The following is a 22,066-nucleotide window of genomic DNA, read 5'->3' on the forward strand; positions in this document are numbered from 1 at the left end:
GTTAAACCTCCACGATGTTAGGAATTTGAATTTACAGTTGAAACATATGGCTTAGATAGGATACATTAATTTGCATCACTGAGAAAATAAAGGCAAGGTGAATAAGCATTTCTTTTTCATTTTGTTTTACAGGAGGCAATAAGCTGAAGAGCCAGCATTTTCGTTTGAACTGGGCCTGGATCTCTTTAGAGAAGGAATATTATTTGGTAAATGAAGACTCTAAATATCTAGATGTTGTTCTTAAGCGGAGAGGTTACCTGGGAGAAACCTCTTTTATTAGTAAGTTCCAATCCTATCAATTACTTCTGAGCCATAGACCAACAAGATTAGCAAAATGTGTCACAGTATGTTACCTTGGTATTGTTTGGTACTCATCCAACTAGGTACACTAGAATGCATATTTATTAGACAAGGTTCTTTTGTTCAAATAATTGTATGATTCATTTAAACTAAGGCACAAAATCAAATTACAAATCAGTTACTGATAGTTTTATGTCCTCTTCGAGTCAAAAATCAATCTTTAGTAGGAATTTCCTTTTCAACAGTAACCACATTGGTTCTTTCATCTGTACATTTTCTGGTTTCTGCAGCAACTCATCGCTGGTTATAGCTGCCATGGACCCAATCCTTCTCTTTGAATTCAAATGTAGAAATTCTATTTGCTTGAATGGGAGCAAAATAAGGCCATATATCTTTACAAGCAAATTAGGTTAACAGGGTTGAAATTGGAGCTCTGAAAGGGCCCCCTTGACCCTAATTAGTTCCCCAAACTCCTTTTTCATATGAAGTATCCTTTTAATTAAAAAAATACTAAATTTGATCCATTATACACTGAAAACTAAAAATGCTTAAACTAAAGAATGTGCAATAAAACTGGTGGTTTCATAAATTTGTGCATTTTTGCATATTTATCTGTGTTGTGTTTAGCACACCTGTAGAAAATACCTCATTTATAGATTGCGGCCAAATATCCATTAGCCCACTGAACGGAGCTGTGATTTCTGACTCTGGGATGAATTTTTATGGAACTTACTTGGAACATTTGGCTCAAGTTAGTATGTACAGGGTCTGTCACTCAGAGTGCCAGAAGAATGAAAAGAACAAATTTATCCTTTTGCAATTCCATTTGATACATAATATTTCCAAAGAATTGGCCATGGTGCAGCATCAGAGAGTATAAATTATGTGTTGTATCTACTCATAATTTTCGTTGACCTTTGTCATTACAAGACTGAGAGTGTCAAATGCAAAGATTTGAGGGGGAAGTTTCTCTAGCTGACTTAATGCTCAATATAAAACAGCAACAGTTATCATCATCAGTCCCAGGCTGTGAAACACTTTCTTTTAGGGATGGGGCAGTTGGGCTGATGGTTAGGGAGAGGGCTTGTATTGTCATAAACCAGGAGGACACTTTAGGAGAGGTGAGGACGGAAGGGTAATTATCTCTTCCATTATCAAGTGGAATATATATATGGAGAGAAAATATTTTGGGTATGTCAATTTAATACACATGAACAGATTGGAAGCCAGACAAAAATGTGGAATGTGATCAGTTTATTTTTTTAAAAAGTTGCACTCTGATTTTAGTCGTTTTAGTCCCCAGTTATGCTGCTTATGAACAGTTATCAACAGTCGTCTTTTAAGCAAGGTCTTAAAACTAAAGGAGAACCTGAAAAGGTTCTAGTTTGAAAATGCTCTAAAGTTTTCTGAGACAGAAAAGTTTAGACACTTGGGAAAAAAGAGTTTGCTAGGGAATATTAATTGGAATACAATAAAAATATTTTAATTACATAGATTTTAGTTTATGAACTGGACTATAAAATATATTTCAGAAGCTTGGTGGTTGGTCAGATTTTCCAGCACTGAATTTTTATCAATACTTTTTGAGACCAGTTCAGCACTTCTTTGTCAGGTAGAACATGTATTGAAGTGAATGGGAACTTTGCTTGATTTAAGGCTACAGAATTTTATCCTTTGTTACTGACTGGACAAAATATTCAAAAGCACCTAACTGACCAAGGGCCGGATTTTCGAAGGTATTTTCAAAGATGCATATAGACACCTAGTGAGATTTTCAAAAGTTCCTAAGGGGAGTTATGCACCTAACATGCTGAGGTGCTTTTGAAAATCCCACTAGACACCAATTAGCATCATTAGGTGCCTAAATACCTCTACAAATCTGTCTCTTCAGTGCTTTTGTAAATGTTACTCTCTGTCTCACACATGCATATGCACATACACTTTATAGACTAAGTCTGTTTACTAGTGGAAAGGAACTGTCAAACTGGGATCAGAAAGCTTTTTAACCATCCTTACAATTACTTGCATCTGCAGTTGTGTTTTGCATGAATTCATGTGTTATTGAGTAGCCTTATTTGGTTAACCACAGCTAAATAGGTAAGTTTAATTAATAAACTCAATTACTGAAACTTTTCAAACAACTTACAACTTGAAACTATCTTTTGTAATAGTTACAATTTGTGGAATTTGCCAAATACCTTCAAGGATAATGGTTAACAATACCTTTTTTATACAGAATTATTTCCATACATAGGAATTCCATCCCACAACAGCTGTACTTCAGCTAATTTCTAGTGTGCTACCCCTATGGGTGATTAACCACAAAATGTTATTTAACAACTGGGAAATAAAAGCATTCCATTTGTAGCCTGCTCATCCTCATCAGTCATAATAACAAACTGCAGTAGGATTGAGAATTTAGCAGAATCTATATTTTCTAAGATGTATTGGGTACTGCAGCATTTCAAGAAAATCCGCAGGTTGTCCATTGCTTTCCATTTTTATTCTATATCTGTATCTGTTTTTATCCAAATTAAAACGAGCAAAAATTTTATGCTTTTATACCTAGAGCAAAGTTTCTGCAAGAATAATTAATACAAAGCTCAGCTGTAATTGTGCAATGTGGGAAAGCATTTCCTTTCCAGTCCACATATTTGATCTCAGCCCTACTACTCTGTACTTTCTGTGCATGTGGAATTCCCCTGGATGTCAATGGGAGTTTGTGCTCATAGAGGAGTTGATATGCCATATGAGTTTGAGAGGAGAATATTTCTGTATTAAAATTGTTTATTTTCTACTTGTGGATTATATTCTCCTGTCATCTACACTACTGTAAATCCAGACTAACTCCATTGACTTCAGAGAAATTATGAGTGAGGTAAGTCAGGTCAGATTTCAAACTTGTCTTATTAATCAAATTGTTCCATTTAGATGGAAATGGAGGGACATCCTTGGTTTATAGAATAGGTCATCTATAAAGGAAGTGTTGTAGCAGATTCCTAGGTTAAAGCCTCTCTTGGTATGTCTACACAGGGATAAAAAACCTGCAGCTCGCCCGGGTCAACTGACTAAGACTCCAGGGACTAAGACTCCAGGGCTGAAAAATTGCTGTATAGCCATTTGGGCTTGGGTTGTGGTGGAGGGTCCCAGAGCTCTGACTCCAACCTGAGCCTTGAACATCTACACAGTAATTTTTAGCCCCGAACCCCACAAGCCCAAGTCAGCTGACCCAGGCCAGCCACCGCTGTGACTCGGGTCTTTTATCCTTGTGTAGACATACCCTCTGGGACCACAAGTGGGAAGGGGGGAAAAGTGGTTTTAATCATAGTCCTTCATTTGTTTACACCACGAAACCACCACAGTGTTGCATGATTTTAGCATAACTGAAGCTTCTGCTCAACAGACTTCCCAGCCTACTACACTATGACTGTTCCAAGTCACTTCTTTTCTTCAATGGAAGCTAAATTCCCCCACAAAATGTAAAATAAGTTACTCACATGAACTCCGACTATAACATTAACTGATCTTAGCAGAAAGTAGAGTTTTGGGATTCATACCTAACAGAAAGTTCATATCCTCACCAATGTTGCATAGTACTTATGGAAAAATTCAATTACTGTCTAAAAGATAGATCTTACTGCGGAATCCAGTATGCAATTGTTGTTTGAGTTTTTCTTATATTCTGGAAACTTGATCCTTGATAAATCTAAATGGTCCCCGGAATCCTATATAAGAGAGGACAGTGAAACAGCTTAAACAACCAATTGCCATCTCAAACATGGCCAGTCCAACACTGAGGAAAGATTGAGAACTAGTTTAAAAACAAGAATTGCTGGGGGGAGAAATTCTTCTCTCAATGCTACATTTTTTATTTTTAGAAATGAGGGATAAGGTTGGGTGATCTGATGGTATAATCCAATCGGAGAAGTATCTTGAGATGGTGCTGCCAGTGCCAGCAGTGCAGCAAATCCTGCTCGCCTTACTCACTTGGAAACCACTGGTTTTGTGTGTCTGTGTGCGTATGCCCACACGCACATGTGTGATGTTGTTCTCTGGTAGCTGAGTGACTGGGGAGGCTTATTACAACTTGTAACTAAAGAGGGTCTACTATAGTTCTGAATTTTCTTTAGTTCTGTATTTTTGAGCCGAAAGAGTAGGATTCCATTCCTATCTCCCCAGGCATATGTATTAGGAATTAATCTACATCAGTGGTGCTCAAACTTTGCTGTCATGCCCCTACTTACCAATAATGGAATCTGTCCAGCTCCCCTCCCTCCCCCCATTGCTGCACAGTTGGCTTAGCAGCAGAGCTGGGAGCAGAACTGGGGATGGGGGAAGAGCTGGGGCTAGAGGCAGAGCTGAGCTTGGGGCAGAGAGGGAATGAGGCAAAGAAGGGCTGGGAGCAGAGATGGGGGGAAGTGGAGCTGCAGCTGGAGCTGGGCTCAGGGCAGAGCGGGGATGGGGGGTGCTCCCTACCACCCCCCATGGAGGCTGGCCTGGGTCTCACCATGTGCCCCCCAAAAGTTCCTCCTCGCCCCCTTTGTGGGGCATGCCTTACATTTTGGGGACCACTGATCTACGTGCTGCAGACAGACACAATAACTGTATACAAATCACACACACACACGGGTATGTGATTAATTGTACATAATAGTTGTGTCTAGCTGTAGAACATAGATCAATTAAAATGTGAATAATTGGATTGATAAGGACTAGTCACCCGAGCAGAGTGAGCAGTATTTGATCTTGTCGTTAAACATGAAGAATTCACACATACGGTGTCTGTGAACAATAAAAAGACGGAGTTTTCACTAAAGACAGGAACCTATCTTTTTTTGTTGAATCCATTTATGTTTAGTGGGATACCGAAGAAGAGCATCTATTGAGGAGCTTACATTCATGAATATCTATGCTTTATAAATAAAGACAACAAAGAATTTGGATTCTAGCCTCAATTAAATCCAAAGACAGCACTAACTCTTTGCCTATAAGTTGAGGAATTGTTTTGAGAGTATAGTCATAAAGTTTTTCTCCTGTGCATTTGTTTTGTAGAGGATAGTGGGCATCAACTGTTAAGACAAACTTTATTATATATCCTTTACCAGCCACACTGCTGTGAACTGATGTGATCAAGCAATGACCAGCATATGCATTAGGAACTGCAGCAAATAGGCTCATTTTCTTTGGTCAATGTTGCCAGTGAATTGCCTTTTGATCCAAGAGGTGTTGAAAACTGCTCACAGAGGATGGGGAGTGAGAAGGGGGGGAAAGTGCTATCACATTCTACAACCTCACACATATCTCTGGCTTCTGGATCTGCTTTTTTTTAAAAATTCCAATTCCCTCTGCACTGGCAGTAGTGATACATTTGGATGCTGAAATATTAATCTTGCACAAGTTCAGGTCAAAGCATAGCAGGCAAGACTTAAACTGATTGGAAGAAGAGGGAAAACAGTTTAAGTCCCTGATTCAGCAAGATACGCTTCAAGCACAAGAAGTCCCTCTGAAATCAATAGGCACTGCTTAAAGCGAGGCACATGTTTAAGTTCCTAGCTGAAGCAGGGTCTAAGTGACTCTGTTTATGACAATTAACTTGGCTATGTACTTTTTTTTTCTTTCAAAGAGCAAACGCTACATCGGAAAATAATACAGAATAACAGGAGTGCTGGAACAATGTGTATAGTGGGGGTGCTGAGAGCCATTGAACCAAACTGTAAACCCTGGATATGATGGAAACCACTTCAAGCCAGCACCCATAGTTCCAGCCCTATGTATAATAATAAAGCACAAGTTAAGGAATTTTGTTGATTGGTTTAAATAGTTGTTGATATTGGCTAACAGATACTTCCTTGAATAAAATCAGTAACAATACAAATTTGTCGTCTGACCTTTTCAATAACAGTATGTACAAAATTTTCTGCCTCTGGAAAATGAATTGAGTTTAGTTTCTAAATACTTTGGGCTCTGATTCTAACAAGGAACTGCTCCCAAGACTGACTGGCTGGTTAACTTGCATCTGACTAACCTAATCCTTTTGAGTGTAATTCTAGGATTGTAAAAGAATGAAAAAGGTGTTAGGGGAGATTCTTATCCCCCTCTCCTGTCTCAATATACAGGGTAAAGGGCCTGGAGTGACAAAAGGGTCTCTAAAAGCCCTGGATCTGGCAGGGGAAATCTCCCAGTGCCAGAAGTGGAAAAGACAGCCACAAGTTGTATTTTGAGGGCCTCCGCAGAAACCCTGTTGTGGGGGCCATTCCAGTGGCGGAGATGAGGGCAGAGATATGTGTTGGAGACAATTTTCACAGGCTGTCTAATTTACATTGAGGTAGCCCAAGTCAGGAGGGCACAAAGATGACTTAAAGATACCTCAGACCCCCAGCCTCCTGGGCTGCAAGTTCTGTGTTGTCTCTCTAAGGGGCACAGTGCTGAATTTCATCCCTTGGCTTTGATACCCGATTTTGACCATGAAAAGTTTGAGATTAGTGGTGGCCATTATATAAAGTCTGAAACAATCTGATGTCACCAAAGTATAGTTATTGTAGTGGGGGTGTCACTATATTTCAGGTTTCATAACCATTCGTTGTCATTTCCCATGTTTAGTTGTTCATAACTTCCCCAAAGTTTCATCTTTCAAGCAAAAATTTTCCAGGCTCGGTCTCTGTCTGAAAGTGGTAAATGGTTTTTTGAAAGTTTCAGCAAAAAGGGTGCAGGCATTTTTGAGTAGCAGAGAATTAAAGAACAAAAACAACTACGTAGCTGAAATGTCCTGGGGTAGAAAAGCTGACATTTAGCATGGAAAGTATTTAATTTACCAGCAGTTAGTTTTGATTTGGGTGACAGTGGCCAACCTTGTTTAATCTGTGTTTACCTGTGCTGGATGTTCCAACACAAATTCTGATACAGAGTAACAGGTTACGTTGGGTGGCTCCTATATATTTCTGAAGATTTCCCCAACAACCTAAACCCTGCAGATTAATACCCTCTGTTGGGAAAAGTGTATATTTTCTAAACTATTATTTGATAGTGGCAAATCAGTAATGATTATAGTTCAAACAGGAGTTAATTCAGGGAAGTTCTATGGCCTGTGTCATACAGGAGGTCAGGTCACTAGATGATAACAATGGTTCCTACTCACCTGGAAATCTATGAATCTGTGAATGACAGAAAAATAGAATTGATCTGTTGTTAATGGTCCTATTTTCTGTTTTTCTCTGCAGGTATTAGCACTAAAGATGGTACTGCTGAGAAGGATAAAGACTTCAAAGGAAAAGCCCAGAAGCAGGTGCAATTCAATCCTGGCCAAACCTTAGCTACCTGGAGAGTGCGGATTTTGAGTGATGGTGAACATGAGCAGTCTGAGACCTTCCAAATTGTGCTTTCTGAGCCTGTCATGGCTGTCCTAGAGTTTCCTGAAGTGGCTACAGTGGAAATTATTGACCCAGGAGATGGTAAAGACATTTCAATAATGTTATTCTGAATCTGTAGAGACAGCTGCAGAGGAAACTGTAAGAAAGGACTGGTAAAGTGATTCCTTCAATATTGTATTTTTGAGAACAGATTTAGGTATCATCTTAATGTTTTGACATAGGTCACGTTCAGTGGTAGTTCATGGGAACCTAATGAATGTGGTATGTTTTTATACGTGTAATATATTTTTTCAAGGCTTTACCCTCGTTTATTAGTTCTGCATTGTTTTATTGTGGACTGAATAGACTGAACTGCTATTGAGGCTCATAGTCTTCCTAAACCTTTTAGGGTCCCCTTTCCAATGAAAAGCCATACTCTCAGTACTGCTCATGTGCTAGTAGACATCTGCCTGTTTTGTAAGGTCAGGCAAAAAAACCTTAAACCTTCTTCAAAGATATAATTAGTGGAGTGCACAGAGGAAATCAATTTAGAGAAGTAGAGAAAAAACTCTGCTTTGTTGTTCAATATACTTAAAAAGTGTAACCTGATGATGTTGATTTTATCTCATGTATATTTACCTTATACTGAACGTGAAATAATTTACACACCAACAGTGGCCTCCAAAGGTAGTTCTAAATTCAGAAACCACTTTCGTTACCCCAGATTTAAGTAAATCACTCATGATTTCGTTAGCTGCATGCTTGACTCTACCAAATCATTCTGAAGACATCTCCTATTTCCTCTAATAATATTTTCAGCTAACACAAGTTGCTCAGAGTTTATTTAATGTTTGCAAATCCCTTTAAATATGTAAAGTGCTATGTTAGGTATATCTGATTTCAATTTACATTGTAAGCTCTTTGGGTGCTACTGTAGCTTCTTCATCATCATAATAAGCAGTTAGGCATCACTGAGCCAAATTCTAGCTCAAGCTGTGCCTTCAGCACAGAGGCTTCAACATGATGTGCCTGCAACCCTGTTTCTCTGAAACATTTGCCTTCTGACTTCAGGGCTGGTGTTCCTGTGGGAGTGAGAAATCTCTCTCTAGAGCTGAATGACAGCTGGGGAGATTGACTGGGGTGCATGGACCAAGATAAGCCTTCCTGGCTGATGCTCCTCAGCAAAGCATACTATTTTCCCCTGTTCTTCCCCCCACACACACCCATCCACACATGGAGTAAGGGATGGGCAAGTCCCCTTGGTGACACTTGAGCCTCCCAATATAATATAAAGATCTGCTCCAGTTGCTCTTGCCTCCCAGCTTCAGAAGCTCTGCACAGGTTGCTGCTGCCCGAGCAGGGATTTAGGGGAGAGAAATAGTATTAGGGGTGAATGTACAACTGGTTTATTTTCAGGGATAAATTTGACAGCGGAGGTGTCAAGAATAGAGAAAACGATAGTTGAATGTAGCTGAGGAGAGAAGCGATAACAAAAGCATGTGCTGGAGTAGCAGCCCTGGTAACATTTGGAGGTTTTGCTTTTGAACTGCATCCAGACACTTGAAACAAGTGGTCATGGTCACAGAAAGATGTCAGTAAGGAATCTTGAGAGAAGCAAAAGCTGGAACAGCTTGTTTTATATGGTTCTTTTCGAATTAACACTTGAAGGTGGCTGGGCAGGAAAAAACGTGTCCAGCAGATCTTTTTCATTTGCTAGTTTCAGATTTAAAATAGATCAAACCTGGGGGTTATCTTGCATCCCTATTTAGTTACAGAGGGCAGCACTGTTTGTAGATCAAGTTCAAAATTAAATACAGTCTGTTGAGGACATAGAAGTGACTAAGCATGCAGTTCCTATAATCACCAGTGGGAGCTCTATCAGGGTTGTGTGATTAAGGGTCCTTAATCAGTGCCAACCCTCAAGATTTCATATGGCAAGAGGGGGAACCTGGGGTTGTTTTGGCAACTGGAGTGTGTGGGGGGGGAGAAATAGGGTTGGTCTCTCAATTCATCTTTCAAAATGTTGGTGGATCGTGTGTGTAGGTGCTGACTGGAGTCATTGTTAAAACTCCCATTTACTGAAGTGGTTCAGAATTAGGCACTAAATAATGAGACCCTGCTGAAAGCTGAGCCAGCCCTTAATAAGTCGGAAGTACTGTTGTGTTACAACAGGAAGGTGTTGAATAAAGAAGAATTTTCATATACTAATTCTAGAGAATATAAACTCAGTCAGCCATGAGCCTTAGGCAGCTATCATAACACGGAAAGGTTTAGACCATTTCCCCAAAGATTTTTGCTACCTCCATATGTCAGATTTGTTAATTTGTTGTGTGCGATTTTAAACAGTATAGTTACATAGTCATGCAAACACAGGATGCACAAAATGTATATCATCTTTAACATTTTTTCCATAGGATATACTTTTTCTGCATTAATTTATTTCCACAGAAAAAGAAAAATCAGTTCTTTAAAGATTATGCTGGTATTACTTTAAACTAAAAGGTTGATATTTTTCCTATGGTGTTTTTTGTCTTTCTGAAATAATAAAAGTCAACAGATCTTATCGAACCAGAATTACAGCATTTTTATAGCAGTCTTTTGACCTTCTCTCATGCGAGTAGCATTTTCCAATTGCAGAAAATGCATAGTGGGACATCCTTTCACAGAAATCACATTACACTTTCAGGAAATTGCTTACAAAAAATTTTGAAATAACCAAATAATTGGCTTTGCATAGTCATCTAAGTTATACAGAAACATTACAGCAGTTGGATTTTAAAAAATTGAGGTTTGTTTGTTTGTTTGTGTTACCCTCTATATTAAAGTAACCTTGATTAATTACAGATAATCTTTGCTGAAATTGTAAGGGTGAATGGATACTCTGTATCCACAACTACCTATTTCTCTTAAGTTTTTGATGGACATAAGAAAATAGAATCTGAACTCCAAAGGCACCATAAAAGCCAATGGCCTTTATAGGAATGTAGAATAACTAGAAGTTTTTGTTTTCAGATTGTTCAGTGTTTTATTTGCTTTGTCTGAAAAATAGGACCTGACATTCGTACGCCTGATGTTTTTAAGAATTCTGCAGAAGTAGAGAATGCTAAAATAACTTTCAAGGCTAGTGGTGAATTTTTGCTGTCTTCCCTTCTGGCACCCGAAAGGAAATAGCTAGCTTTAATTAACAGAAGATACATTCCCAGTCAAAAGAGCAAAACTGGTTACAAGAAAAAATATGCCTGCAGCACTTATTTAGATAAGAAAAAGGAATTCCAGAGAACATGAAAGAGGAGACTTATTTTTTTATATATAAGCCTAAAGAGATAATGGACATGCCCAAATCCTACATGTTTTACAGGATTTTCTATGAGCTCAGACTAATGGCCAGTTTTCTTTTGAAGTCTATGTTTTGGTTACACTGTTGCAGACAAATCAAACAAAGAACAAAATTAGGGATCACTCTTTGGCTGGTAAATTTATAACTTCTTATAAAATTAAATTATTATTATTTCTTTGTATTATTGTAGCACCACGTGCTAGCCACTGTACAGAGAACAAAAAGATGGTCCCTGCACTAAGGACAATAGTGTGGAGTCAAAGTGAATGTCACAAAGGACCCAATCCTGCATCTTAAGCACTCCAAATGCCAAAGGACTCCAACAGATGTTTTGGGTGTGCAAAATGAGCAAGAATGGTCTTAATGAATTTCTGTCAGAGAGGCAGATACTGAAATGATTGTGTGATCCTCAGTGGCGAACCTTTCGTGGCTAACAGCTAGTAATAATAATAGTCTAGAAATACTAAAAGAACTTGGATAGAATTCTGGATGTACACTGGAGGACCAGTCCTTCAAACCCTTACTGACAGGTGTAATGGTAAATCACATGATTTGTCCCATTACAGTGATTAAATCCCAGGAAGTGGAACTACTTCTCTGATTAGGAACGACTTATCAGTAAGGGCTTAGCAGTGGTTCTCAAACTGTGGGTTGGGACCCCAAAGTGGATCCCGACCCCATTCTAATGGAGTTGCCAGGGCTGGCATTAGATTTGCTGGGGCCCGGGGCTGAAGCCGAAGCCTGAGCCCCACCACCCAGGACTGAAGCTGAGGCTCTTGGGTTTTAGCTTTGCCCCACCCCTGCCCAGTGCAGCGGGGCTCGGATGGGCTCAGGCTTCGGTCCCCCCTCCTGGGGTCATGTAGTAATTTTTGTTGTCAGAAGGGGGTCACGGTGCAATTAAGTTTGAGAACCCCTTCCTCAGAGCATCAGGCCTTGGTTCTGGCTTTCCTTTTGGCTGCAAAATTTCATTAACATTTCGTTATACCATTGAGAAATGAGTATTTTGTTACATTGAATTCATGGTGTGGGGAACTTCTGGCTATTTCTTCTGTGACTCTTTGAATATATAAAGTAACACAAATAAATATGTCTGATCTCTGCAGAATCAACGGTTTTTATTTCTCAATCCACCTACACAATTGAAGAAGACGTTGGAGAACTGTTCATTCCTGTCAGAAGAAGTGGAGATGTCAGCCAGGAATTGATGGTGATTTGCTATACACAGCAAGGTAACAGAATCTAGATTGAGTGAAAATAATAACCAAAGCTAAAATAATTATTATTTCTGTCTGCAGAATATACAAATAATTCCCAGCACTGGTAATTACTTTCTGCTTGTCTAGTTTCTATGTCAATTGGTAATGTTATTCCTCTTTACTTTATGTCTTAAACTGTTGCTGTGTATTGTTAAATAGATGCTGTGTTCCATTCTAGAAGTAGTTGCAGTTCATTGATCGATATTCCTTGCCTATTTCACAGGGTCTTGTATACAGTACCTAATGTCTGGAAGTAATGTCAATTATGTTTTTTGAGATCCTCCAGATGAAATATTCTCTACAGGTAGTATGATAGTAGAAGTAGTTTTTTCCATTTGAATTCATTAAACAATGACAAGCTTTTTAAAAAAGATACAGCCGTGCTTAAGCTAAGTGCATAGCTTTTATGACAGAGAGAAATATATTTTGGCTTTTTTTCCTGAGTATTACAGGTTTCCTCTTCTTTTTAGTGAGAAATTCTAGTATATATAGGAACACCACAGAATGCCAATAAAGCAGCAGAACCACTGTGGTTCTGCTTCAAAGAGGCCTGAGGTCTGGAGAGGCTATGCTACAAAGCTGAGCTCCAGGAAGATTTCTTTATTGATGTTTGTAAAGAAACAATTGAATGGACAGCTCTATAGAAGTAAAAATAGTATTTATTATTATTATTGTTTCTCCTTACCACCCCATCTGTTAAGCCTTTTGTGCGCTTATTTTGGCTAGCTGTCTGTTTCTCTCCCCTTCTGAATTAGATTTGTAAACAGTAGCCTCCCTTTTGGCATCTGCAAAGGGATCATATGTTCACTTTGATACCTAAACTTTAAACTCCGGTAAGTAGACAGTTAAATTACCTGTATTACAGCATCAAATAATTGCAGGTCCACTGTAGAGCCCAGAGTTGTTTGCACCTGCAAAATAATGAGTACAGAATAGGATGTTTAATTAGGGCCTTTGTACATAGATGATTCTTTTAATTTTTAATTTTTTTATTTTTTTCCCTGACTAGAGCTGGCCCGTGTTTTTCCATCAAAATGATTTTCAATAGAAAATGTGGTTTCTGCACCAAAAGTTTTCAGTTTTCTGTTGGGAAAATTAAAATGAAATATTTCATTTTAGGTCAGATTCCCCTGAATCGAAATACTTAGGTTAGTGGAACTGAATCAAAATGTTTCATTGTGGCTCTGTTTGAAAAGCTGAGCTGCTGCAGTGCCTTGTGGGATATGTTGTTCAGATTCTTCATGCATCTGTTCTGCCCTCTGGGCTGGGCTCCTTGGCCAGACTACGTTTCCCCTCTGTGATCAGGGCCGGCTCTAGGATTTTTGCCGCCCTAAGCAAACACAATTTTGGCCGCCCCCGCCCCGTTTTTTAATTACCCCCCCCCCCGGCCCCGCCTCAACTCCGCCCCTTCCCCAAATCCCCAGCCCTGCTCCCCCTCCCCCCAGGCTCTCAAGCCTGGGAGGGAGGGGGAGCAGCGGCGCGCGAAACAGCTGTTTCGCGCGCCGCGGCCGCTCGGGATCTCCCCCTCCCTCCCAGGTTTGAGAAGCGGGGATGAGGGAGGGCGGCCGCGGCACATTTTTAGGGGCGGCATGGCCGGCGCCGGCCATGCCGCCCCTAAAAATGTGCCGCCCCAAGCACCAGCTTGTTTTGCTGGTGCCTAGAGCTGGCCCTGTCTGTGATGTACTGTGATCTCTCCTCTAGCTGAACCACCATGGTGATCGTGAGAGATGTAGTTCAACCAGGGAGCTCATCCCATAGGGAGGAACAGGAGAATGAGGCACCAGGCAGCTCATCTGAATACAAGTCAATGCTGAACTGAGCTGTAATGAAACATCTTGGTTTAGGAATGTGGAAATGTTTTGTTTTGTTCAAAATTATCAAAACAAAATGTTTCCGCGTTTCTGAATCCATTTTTTAAAACTTACTTTCAATATTTCAACATTTTGTCCTGAATTGGAATGAAAATAAACATTGGAAGAATTTCCCAAGGGAAAGAAATTCCAGCTTTCAATCAGCTCTAATTCTGAAACCGGTGAGACCTTTGATGAAAGCTACCTGGTTATTTTTTTGCTTGTAAAACCTGATGTGGTTGGTTTTTCAACCACATTTTTCACCTCACAATGTAGTTTTTTTACTCTATATTGAGGTGTTTGACGTTAAAGCCTGTAGCTGAGCACATTATAAAATGCTTTTTCAGTACAATTATACAGAATAAGCTTAAAACTCCTCTCAGCCACTCAACTGCCCGGGTCTTGCAAACCCAAGAATAATTACATATGGCTCCGCATAGCTGAAAGGTTGGAGATCACCAAGTTAAAGGCACAGAAATGGAGTAGTGTTTTGAGATACTCACTTATCAAAAGAAATCTGGGTAGCAGGAAAGATGAATGCTTTTTGTAGATCAGCTTGGATGCATAATTGTCAAGCTGGAGAATTAAATTAGGTGTTTCTGCAGCTCGTAATGAAATCCTGAAAGCAGGGCACACACTGCAAGAGTGCTGATTACCTAAGTATGCCTTTTCCCCTTATTATTGTTAAATATATGTACATTTACCAAGTTCACCTCTTTCAAGTACAATACAATCTGCTGACTTTTAAAACAGAATAGTTATGTAAAGCCATAACACTTTGAAAACCATTTTCTTCTTAACCAAAAGTTTCTGGGCTACATTGTACCCTTGAACTGTGCACAACTCCCAGTGATTGACATGTTAAAGTGACATGTTAAATTGCACTGATTAAAACGTCTCTCTTTTGTGTAATGCCTTATTTATTGGCAGAAATGTGTAATATTTTGTAAATACATTTGTGGATTAGTGTCTCAGCAGTTGTACTGGTTATTTCATGCAAGGTTAAGTGGCCAGATGTTGAGTTGAATTGTAATCTTTTTCACAACATTGGCATGTGGGTATTACAGCAGTTTTCTATCTGGAAATTCCAAAGAGATATAGTTAGTGCACACTTGTTTGGGAATGAAAACAAAGAGTGCCAGAATTTGGTTCTAAAAAGTATAGCTGGAGAAGATTAATGCAGGGGTATTTCAGCAGTGACTTTGTAACATTTTTCAGATGAGAGAAATTGTTATATTTTATCAGTTCTATATCGTAGGTTTCTTCAGAGTCTTGCCAGCAAAAAGAAAAAAACAGAGAAATGAAAACTATTGTTCATTGTGCTCAGTAAAACAAACAGAGTTTGCATTAGTTGCCGTTAGGGCAGTTTTAAGACCATCTTCTCACACAGAACATAGCCCAGTTCGAAAAAAACTCATTTGAGGGAGGAGCTCATTGATTTGTCGTTAGTCAACTTGTTCTGCTATTAAGAATTGTTTTATTTTGTACATCATAATAATACCAATGTAGCATTATAGTAAATACTAAAAAAACCAAACAAGTTCTGGAAGAGATAGCAACCCTCATGCTTCAAGGCTTCAGTGAGCCTTTAATTATTGGGAGCGTTAAAAGGAAACTTTCCGTGGGACAGGCAATCCCCTAACTGCCCACTTCACTGTTTCTTAACACCTTTCTCAGACTCAGCTGGTACTAGCATCTCTTGGAGAAAGAATACTGGACTAGATAGACCACTGGCCTGATCCAGTATGGCATCTCCTATGTTTCTTTGTACATGCACGTAAATACTTTGCAATGAATGCATCTTATCAGTCTAAAAATAAATAGGAATAAAAATGGAAAGCTAAAGAGAGTACAATTCAACCTTAATAAGGGATTCTTTACAAATATTACAGCTGCTTATTTACTTCTGTCTCACAGGAACAGCAACTGGTACTGTCCCAACGTCTGTGCTGTCCTACTCGGACTATATATCCAGGCCCGAGGACCATAACAGCATTCTCCGCTTTGACAAAGATGAACGAGAGAAAATGTGCCGCATTGTCATCATAGACGATTCCCTGTATGAAGAAGCTGAAACGTTTGATGTTCTGTTGAGCATGCCTATGGGTGGAAGAATTGGTTCAGAATTCCCAGGGACTCAGGTTACTATTGTGCCTGACAAAGATGATGGTAAGACTTAATTTATCAGGATGGTATTACCAGTGAGGGACAGAAATGGCATATAATATGGCCCTTCAATCATGATGTAAGAGCCGGGTTTATTGGACTTCCTCTCTCCCTCACTTGATACAAATGCATGATCATGGCCTTCAGGAGTTTTGAAAGTATAATTAGGGGGATAATAATTTTTTTAAAACGGTCAGTATTGCTATTTTAAAATTCAAGAACATGGAGTCATTGTAAAATTAGCTGGGTGTTGGGAACTCACCTTTCCACTCTCACAGATTTCACAGTTTCTGGAGGGTGTGATCTGGGAGGTCACACCAAATGGAAGTCGATGATGTTTGTTATCTGCATTTCTTACTCTTTCTAGTTAAGCAAAGGCTGCTGCCTCCTGATAATCCAAAAGAGTCTAGTTCTGTTCTTGTTACAAAATATTAATACAATCCATTGACAAATCTGATGTCAGAATCATGTTCATACTTTGTATCAGGAGACTAACACAATGATATGCTTTGTTTCTGGTCAGAGTAACCCATGGCTCTGATGTATTGCTTTGAAAGGAGCATAACTTTGGTGATGGGCTAGAGATCCGTGACAGGAGAGGTGTAGGGCTGGGGTGGGAGTGGGGACACACATTGCATTCTCTCGTAGAGAATGCACACGAAAGCTAATGCAGCCTGAGGCAGCAGCATCTTTTGCGCAATCTCCGCAGCAATAGAAAGGAGTCCCAGGTAACATGTTACAGGTAACAGTCCCAGGCCTTTAGTGAACTCTGCCTGTCCTGGTGCTCGAGGCGGCGTGGCTGTAGCGCCGTCAGCCATCGGTGCTCCAGGCAGTGCGGTAAGGGGGCAGGGAGCAGGGGGGGTTGGATAGAGGGCAGGAGAGTTCTGGGTGGTGGTCAGAGGATGGGGGTGTAGATAGGGGTCGGGGCAGTCAGAGGGCAGGGAACAGGGCGGGGGGTTGAATGGGGGCAGGGGTCCTGCGGGGGCAGTCAGGAAGGACAGGAGGGGTTGGATGGGGCAGCGGGGGGCAGTCAGGGGCAGGGGTTCTGGGGATGGTCAGGGGACAGGGAGCTGGGGGGGGTGGATGGGGCAGGAGTCCTGGGGGGGGCGGCCGGGGGGAGGAGGGGGGGGGGGGGGGGGAGGGGGGGGGGCAGGGGCCGGACCACGCCTGGCTGTTCGGGGAGGCACAGCCTCCCCTAACTGGCCCGCCATACAATTTCGGAAACCCGATGTGGCCCTCAGGCCAAAAAGTTTGCCCGCCCCTGTCTTAGACACATCCCAATTTATCTGTCACAGCCTAATATGTTGCATCTGGTATATCTGAAATATTTTGTAGGCCATCCCACACAGAGGTAGCTGTGCAGCGCTTTCTGTGTCAGTGAAACTTCTCCCAGAAGAAATTCCAGTGTTTTTAAAAAGCTGCTGACAATTCATTTAGCATCTCACTTTTCTGTTTAGAGTTTGAAAAAGTCTGAATGCACTATAAAGAAGCATACTAGAGGGATCGATTCAGAAGTATAATGCTTTTTGGTTTTGTCTGACTCGATAGTGTCCTGTATTTAATATTTTATAGGTCACCTGAGAAGTCAATATTTTGGAAAGTAGGATAAAATGAACAGTAGAATTTAAGAAGCATTTGTTAGTTATTATTGTGTGTGCTGCACAAAATTCCTGGTAATTGTGTTCAGTCATTTGATTTGTTAAAAATATGCCACATGAAAGAAATAGCATTTTCATTGGCTGTGTAATATTATAAATGTACTTGTATCTAAAACATCTCTCCGATGGAAATGCAGGTAGGGTTGTGACGCATTTATAGTAACCTATCAAGTGCAGAAACGTTATCATACTAAATCCTGTAGTCAGCCTGAGTCCCATTACTGCACATCTGCAGGGGATCTGGAGCTATATTATCCTTATTGTTTGTTTGTTAATGGAATTTACATTTAGATAACAAACTTTCTCTAGCCAAATGTAACAGCCTGTCATTTTATGCTGATTTCCCCAAACACTGTGCGTGGATTAACATCATGCATCAGTGTCTGAAGGTCATAAACCACAAATAGGAAAGGTCAAAGTTTAATAATTCTACATCAGGTCTTTCATAAGGAAGTCAAGTCAGCACTAGAAACTTTTTGCCTATATCCACTGGCATTCAGTGCAAGTTAATTAGGAAACATTCAACTTCAAAACCTTTAATCAATTTCTTTTCTTTCTGACTTAAACCCATGGGATTTAAACTAAAATATTTGAGTTTGAATATAATAATGACAATTGATAAACCAAGAATAAGTGAAAAGACACACATCAAGCCTTATGCGTTACCTAGGGAGGTGGTGGAATCTCCTTCCTTAGAGGTTTTTAAGGCCCGGCTTGACAAAGCCCTGGCTGGGATGATTTAGTTGGGAATTGGTCCTGCTTTGAGCAGGGGGTTGGACTAGATGACCTCCTGAGGTCCCTTCCAACCCTGATATTCTATGATTCTATGATTTATGGTGAACCCAAGAAAGACTAAGTGTAATAAAACCCCCAGGGAATAGACTATTTTAATGTGGCTTACGTGCAGTTAAACTGTGTGGTCAGAACAAAAATTTGTAAAGAAGTAATTCTAAATGAGACACGTACTGATGTATTACAGGCTGAGGAAACATAGTTTTAAAATCTACAGTGCTGTGGGGATATTTTTACTTTGAAACTGTATACACTTGAGGATAGAAAGGGGGCAAAAAAATCAACCAAAGGAACACCAGACCAGGTCCTCATCTGATGTAAATAGCATTTTGAATTGTTTGTTTCAATGTTACATATGCTACCACAATTGAAATGTTAAATAATAACATGGATCTGTTTGAGTCAGAGATTAAGGTTACAAACCATAACATGCAGAAGGAAGTACAGTAGGGCCTGGTCTACACTAGGCGTTTATGTCGAATTTAGCGCCGTTAAATCAAATTAACCCTGCACCCGTCCACACCACGAGGCTATTTAGTTCGACACAGAGGGCTCTTAAATTCGACTTCTGTACTCCTCCCCAACGAGGGGAGTAGCGCTAAATTCGACATGGCCATATCGAATTAGGCTTGGTGTGGATGGAAATCGACGGTAATAGCTCCGGGAGCTATCCCACAGTGCACCACTCTGTTGACGCTCTGGACAGCAGTCCGAGCTCGGATGCTCTGACCAGCCACACAGGAAAAGCCCCGGGAAAATTTGAATTCCTTTTCCTGTCTGGGCAGTTTGAATCTCATTTCCTGTTTGGACACCGTGGTGAGCTCAGCAGCACTGGCAACGATGCAGAGCTCTCCAGCAGAGATGGCCGTGCAATCCCAGAATAGAAAGAGGGCCCCAGCATGGACTGATCGGGAAGTCTTGGATCTCATCGCTGTGTGGGGCGATGAGTCCGTGCTTTCCGAGCTGCGCTCCAAAAGACGGAACGCAAAGATCTATGAGAAGATCTCTAAAGCCATGGCAGAGAGAGGATACAGCCGGGATGCAACGCAGTGCCGCGTGAAAATCAAGGAGCTGAGACAAGGCTACCAGAAGACCAAAGAGGCAAACGGACGCTCCGGATCCCAGCCCCACACATCCCGTTTCTACGAGGCACTGCATTCCATCCTTGGTGCGGCCGCCACCACTACCCCACCACTGACCGTGGACTCTGAGGATGGGATATTGTCCTCGGCCGGTTCCTCGGACATGTTAGCGGACGGGGAAGATGAGGAAGGAGATGAGGAGGACGAGGCAGTCGACAGCGCTTGCACCGCTGATTTCCCCGACAGCCAGGAGCTCTTCATCACCCTTACAGAGATCCCCTACCAACCCTTCCCAGCATGTAACCTGGACACAGATTCAGGCGAAGGATCAAGCGGTAAGTGCTTTAAACATATTAACCTTTATTTTTTACAAAACTTGAATATTAGTACTAAGAACAATCTGTGAATCATGATTTCTTCCCCCTGGGCGCTTAAGTAATCAGTAACAACTATTTAAAAAAAATCAAACAGTGTCTGGTTGTGCATGATTGTGCTGCCCAAGCTGCTCCACTCTTTAGTCCCTGCTACTGCAGCTACATTAGAATCCTGTCTATATGTCCGGGGATAGAGCAGTAGTCCTCCACGGACATCTCCACAAAGCTCTCCTGCAGGTAATGGGATAGCCTGTTCATCAGGTTCCTGGGGAGAGCGGCTTTACTTGGTCCTCCGAAGTAGGAGACGTTCCCGCGCCAGGAGACAAGCAGGTACTCCGGTATCATTGCCTTGCATAGCATGGCGGCATAGGGCCCCGGTCTCTGCAGGCTTTCTCGAAGCATCCGTTGGATCTCGGTGTCCGGGATCCTCATGAGAGTAATGTCGCTCATGATGACCTGCTTTGAATTAGGTAGGGGACTGTTAGTATTGGGACTGCTTGCAACAAGTTCCTTTACAGAACTGTAACCGCTGGTTTACAGCCATGCGGTGGGGGCGGGAGAGGGGCAGCATACAGGGATCTTTCCCTGGCTCATCCGCGAGGGGGTGGGACAGGGCCAGAGTTCCTGCTTGGCCGATTGCTGGCAGCACAGACTGGCAGTGCTTTCAATGTGAAAGGAGGCCAGTGGTACTCCTAAAGTTTTAAGCAGCCACAAGTCTACGGCTTACCATGTTTGCCTGCTACAGAGAGTACCGTGTCCTGCCCCGCTTCCCAGATCGGCAGTGCAAAAGCCCAGGCAGTGAAGGCGAGGTTCAAAAATTCGACCTTGTCCTGAGTGCGCATGTGATAGGTGTGGTTCATGGTCTTGTTCACAGAGAAAAACTATGTTCTTGATTCACAACCACATTTATCTTTCGGAGGAATTCACTGCCTTTTCCTCATTCCCACAGCCACATCTGCAACTGTCTCCCAACACTGCTTGGCATCACACTCCCAGAGGCTAGCGCACATTAGGCGGAGGAAGAAGAAGACGCGAGAGGACATGTTCTCAGAACTAATGGGCTGCTCCCGAGCCCAGGCAGCACAGCAGAACCAGTGGAGGGAGAATTTGTCACAAATGCACCGGACACACATGGAACGTGAGGAGAGGTGGCGGCAGGAAGACCAGCAGGCGACTCAAACGCTGCTTGGACTTCTGAGGGAGCAAACGGACACGCTCCGGCGCCTTGTTGATGTTCTGCAGGAACGGAAGCAGGAGGACAGAGCCCCGCTGCAGTCTATCAGGAACCGCACTCCCCCGCCACCAAGTCCCATACCCCCCTCTCCCAAAGTCCAAAGAAGGAGGGGTGGCAGAGTCCGTGAAAACTCTCACTCCACCCCTGCAGACTGCTCAAGCACCAGAAGGCTGTCATTCCCCAAAATTTGAAAAGTCCTTTCCTGCCCGCCTCACCCAAGCCCCCGTCCAACTTTCACCCCCCCGTTTCCTGTCTGGTTGTTAATAAAAAATACGTTTCTGTTCATTACTGTTTCAGTCAGGTTCTTTTGAGGGAGAGTCTGTCTGGAGGGGGGGAAGGGGCTTGGTAATTGGACAGGACAGTCACCTTTAGCAGGGTACAGAGGCGGGGGCAGGTCCAGCAGCAGGGCACATACACAGTGCAGTGACTAGTTACCCTGGTCAGTCTGGGAGGTGGTTTTCATGTTCTGTGGGGGGCGGGGGGTGGTTGTTTGCTCTGTGACTTTGTGGCGGGGGAGGGCAGTTACAGATCTTATGCAGCGGTCCTTGTCCTGGATCACAGAGCCACGCAGCAGGGGAGCTGTAACCCTCCTCCCCCTGCCATAAAGTCACATAGCCCCCACATACACGCAGTCCCGCTCAGGAGGGCTGGCAGGCTCCGTTGAAACAACC

The 22,066-nt window shown here is 41.8% G+C and overlaps 1 protein-coding gene across 1 annotated transcript in view; it reads left to right on the forward strand.

Moving 5' to 3' along the window:
- Window positions 1-22,066, forward strand: part of LOC113406856 (FRAS1-related extracellular matrix protein 2-like) — a 206,255-nt gene that overhangs the window by 102,970 nt on the left and 81,219 nt on the right. Inside the window, exons 3-6 of the mRNA XM_026653647.2 lie at window positions 133-279; window positions 7,518-7,748; window positions 12,087-12,212; window positions 16,007-16,258. Coding sequence (XP_026509432.1) covers window positions 133-279; window positions 7,518-7,748; window positions 12,087-12,212; window positions 16,007-16,258 — 756 coding nt within the window. The remainder of the gene's footprint in view (window positions 1-132; window positions 280-7,517; window positions 7,749-12,086; window positions 12,213-16,006; window positions 16,259-22,066) is intronic.

This window comes from Terrapene carolina, unplaced genomic scaffold (assembly GCF_002925995.2).
Source record: "Terrapene carolina triunguis isolate 2854851 unplaced genomic scaffold, T_m_triunguis-2.0 Scaffold142, whole genome shotgun sequence".
Lineage (NCBI taxonomy): Eukaryota > Metazoa > Chordata > Testudines > Emydidae > Terrapene > Terrapene triunguis.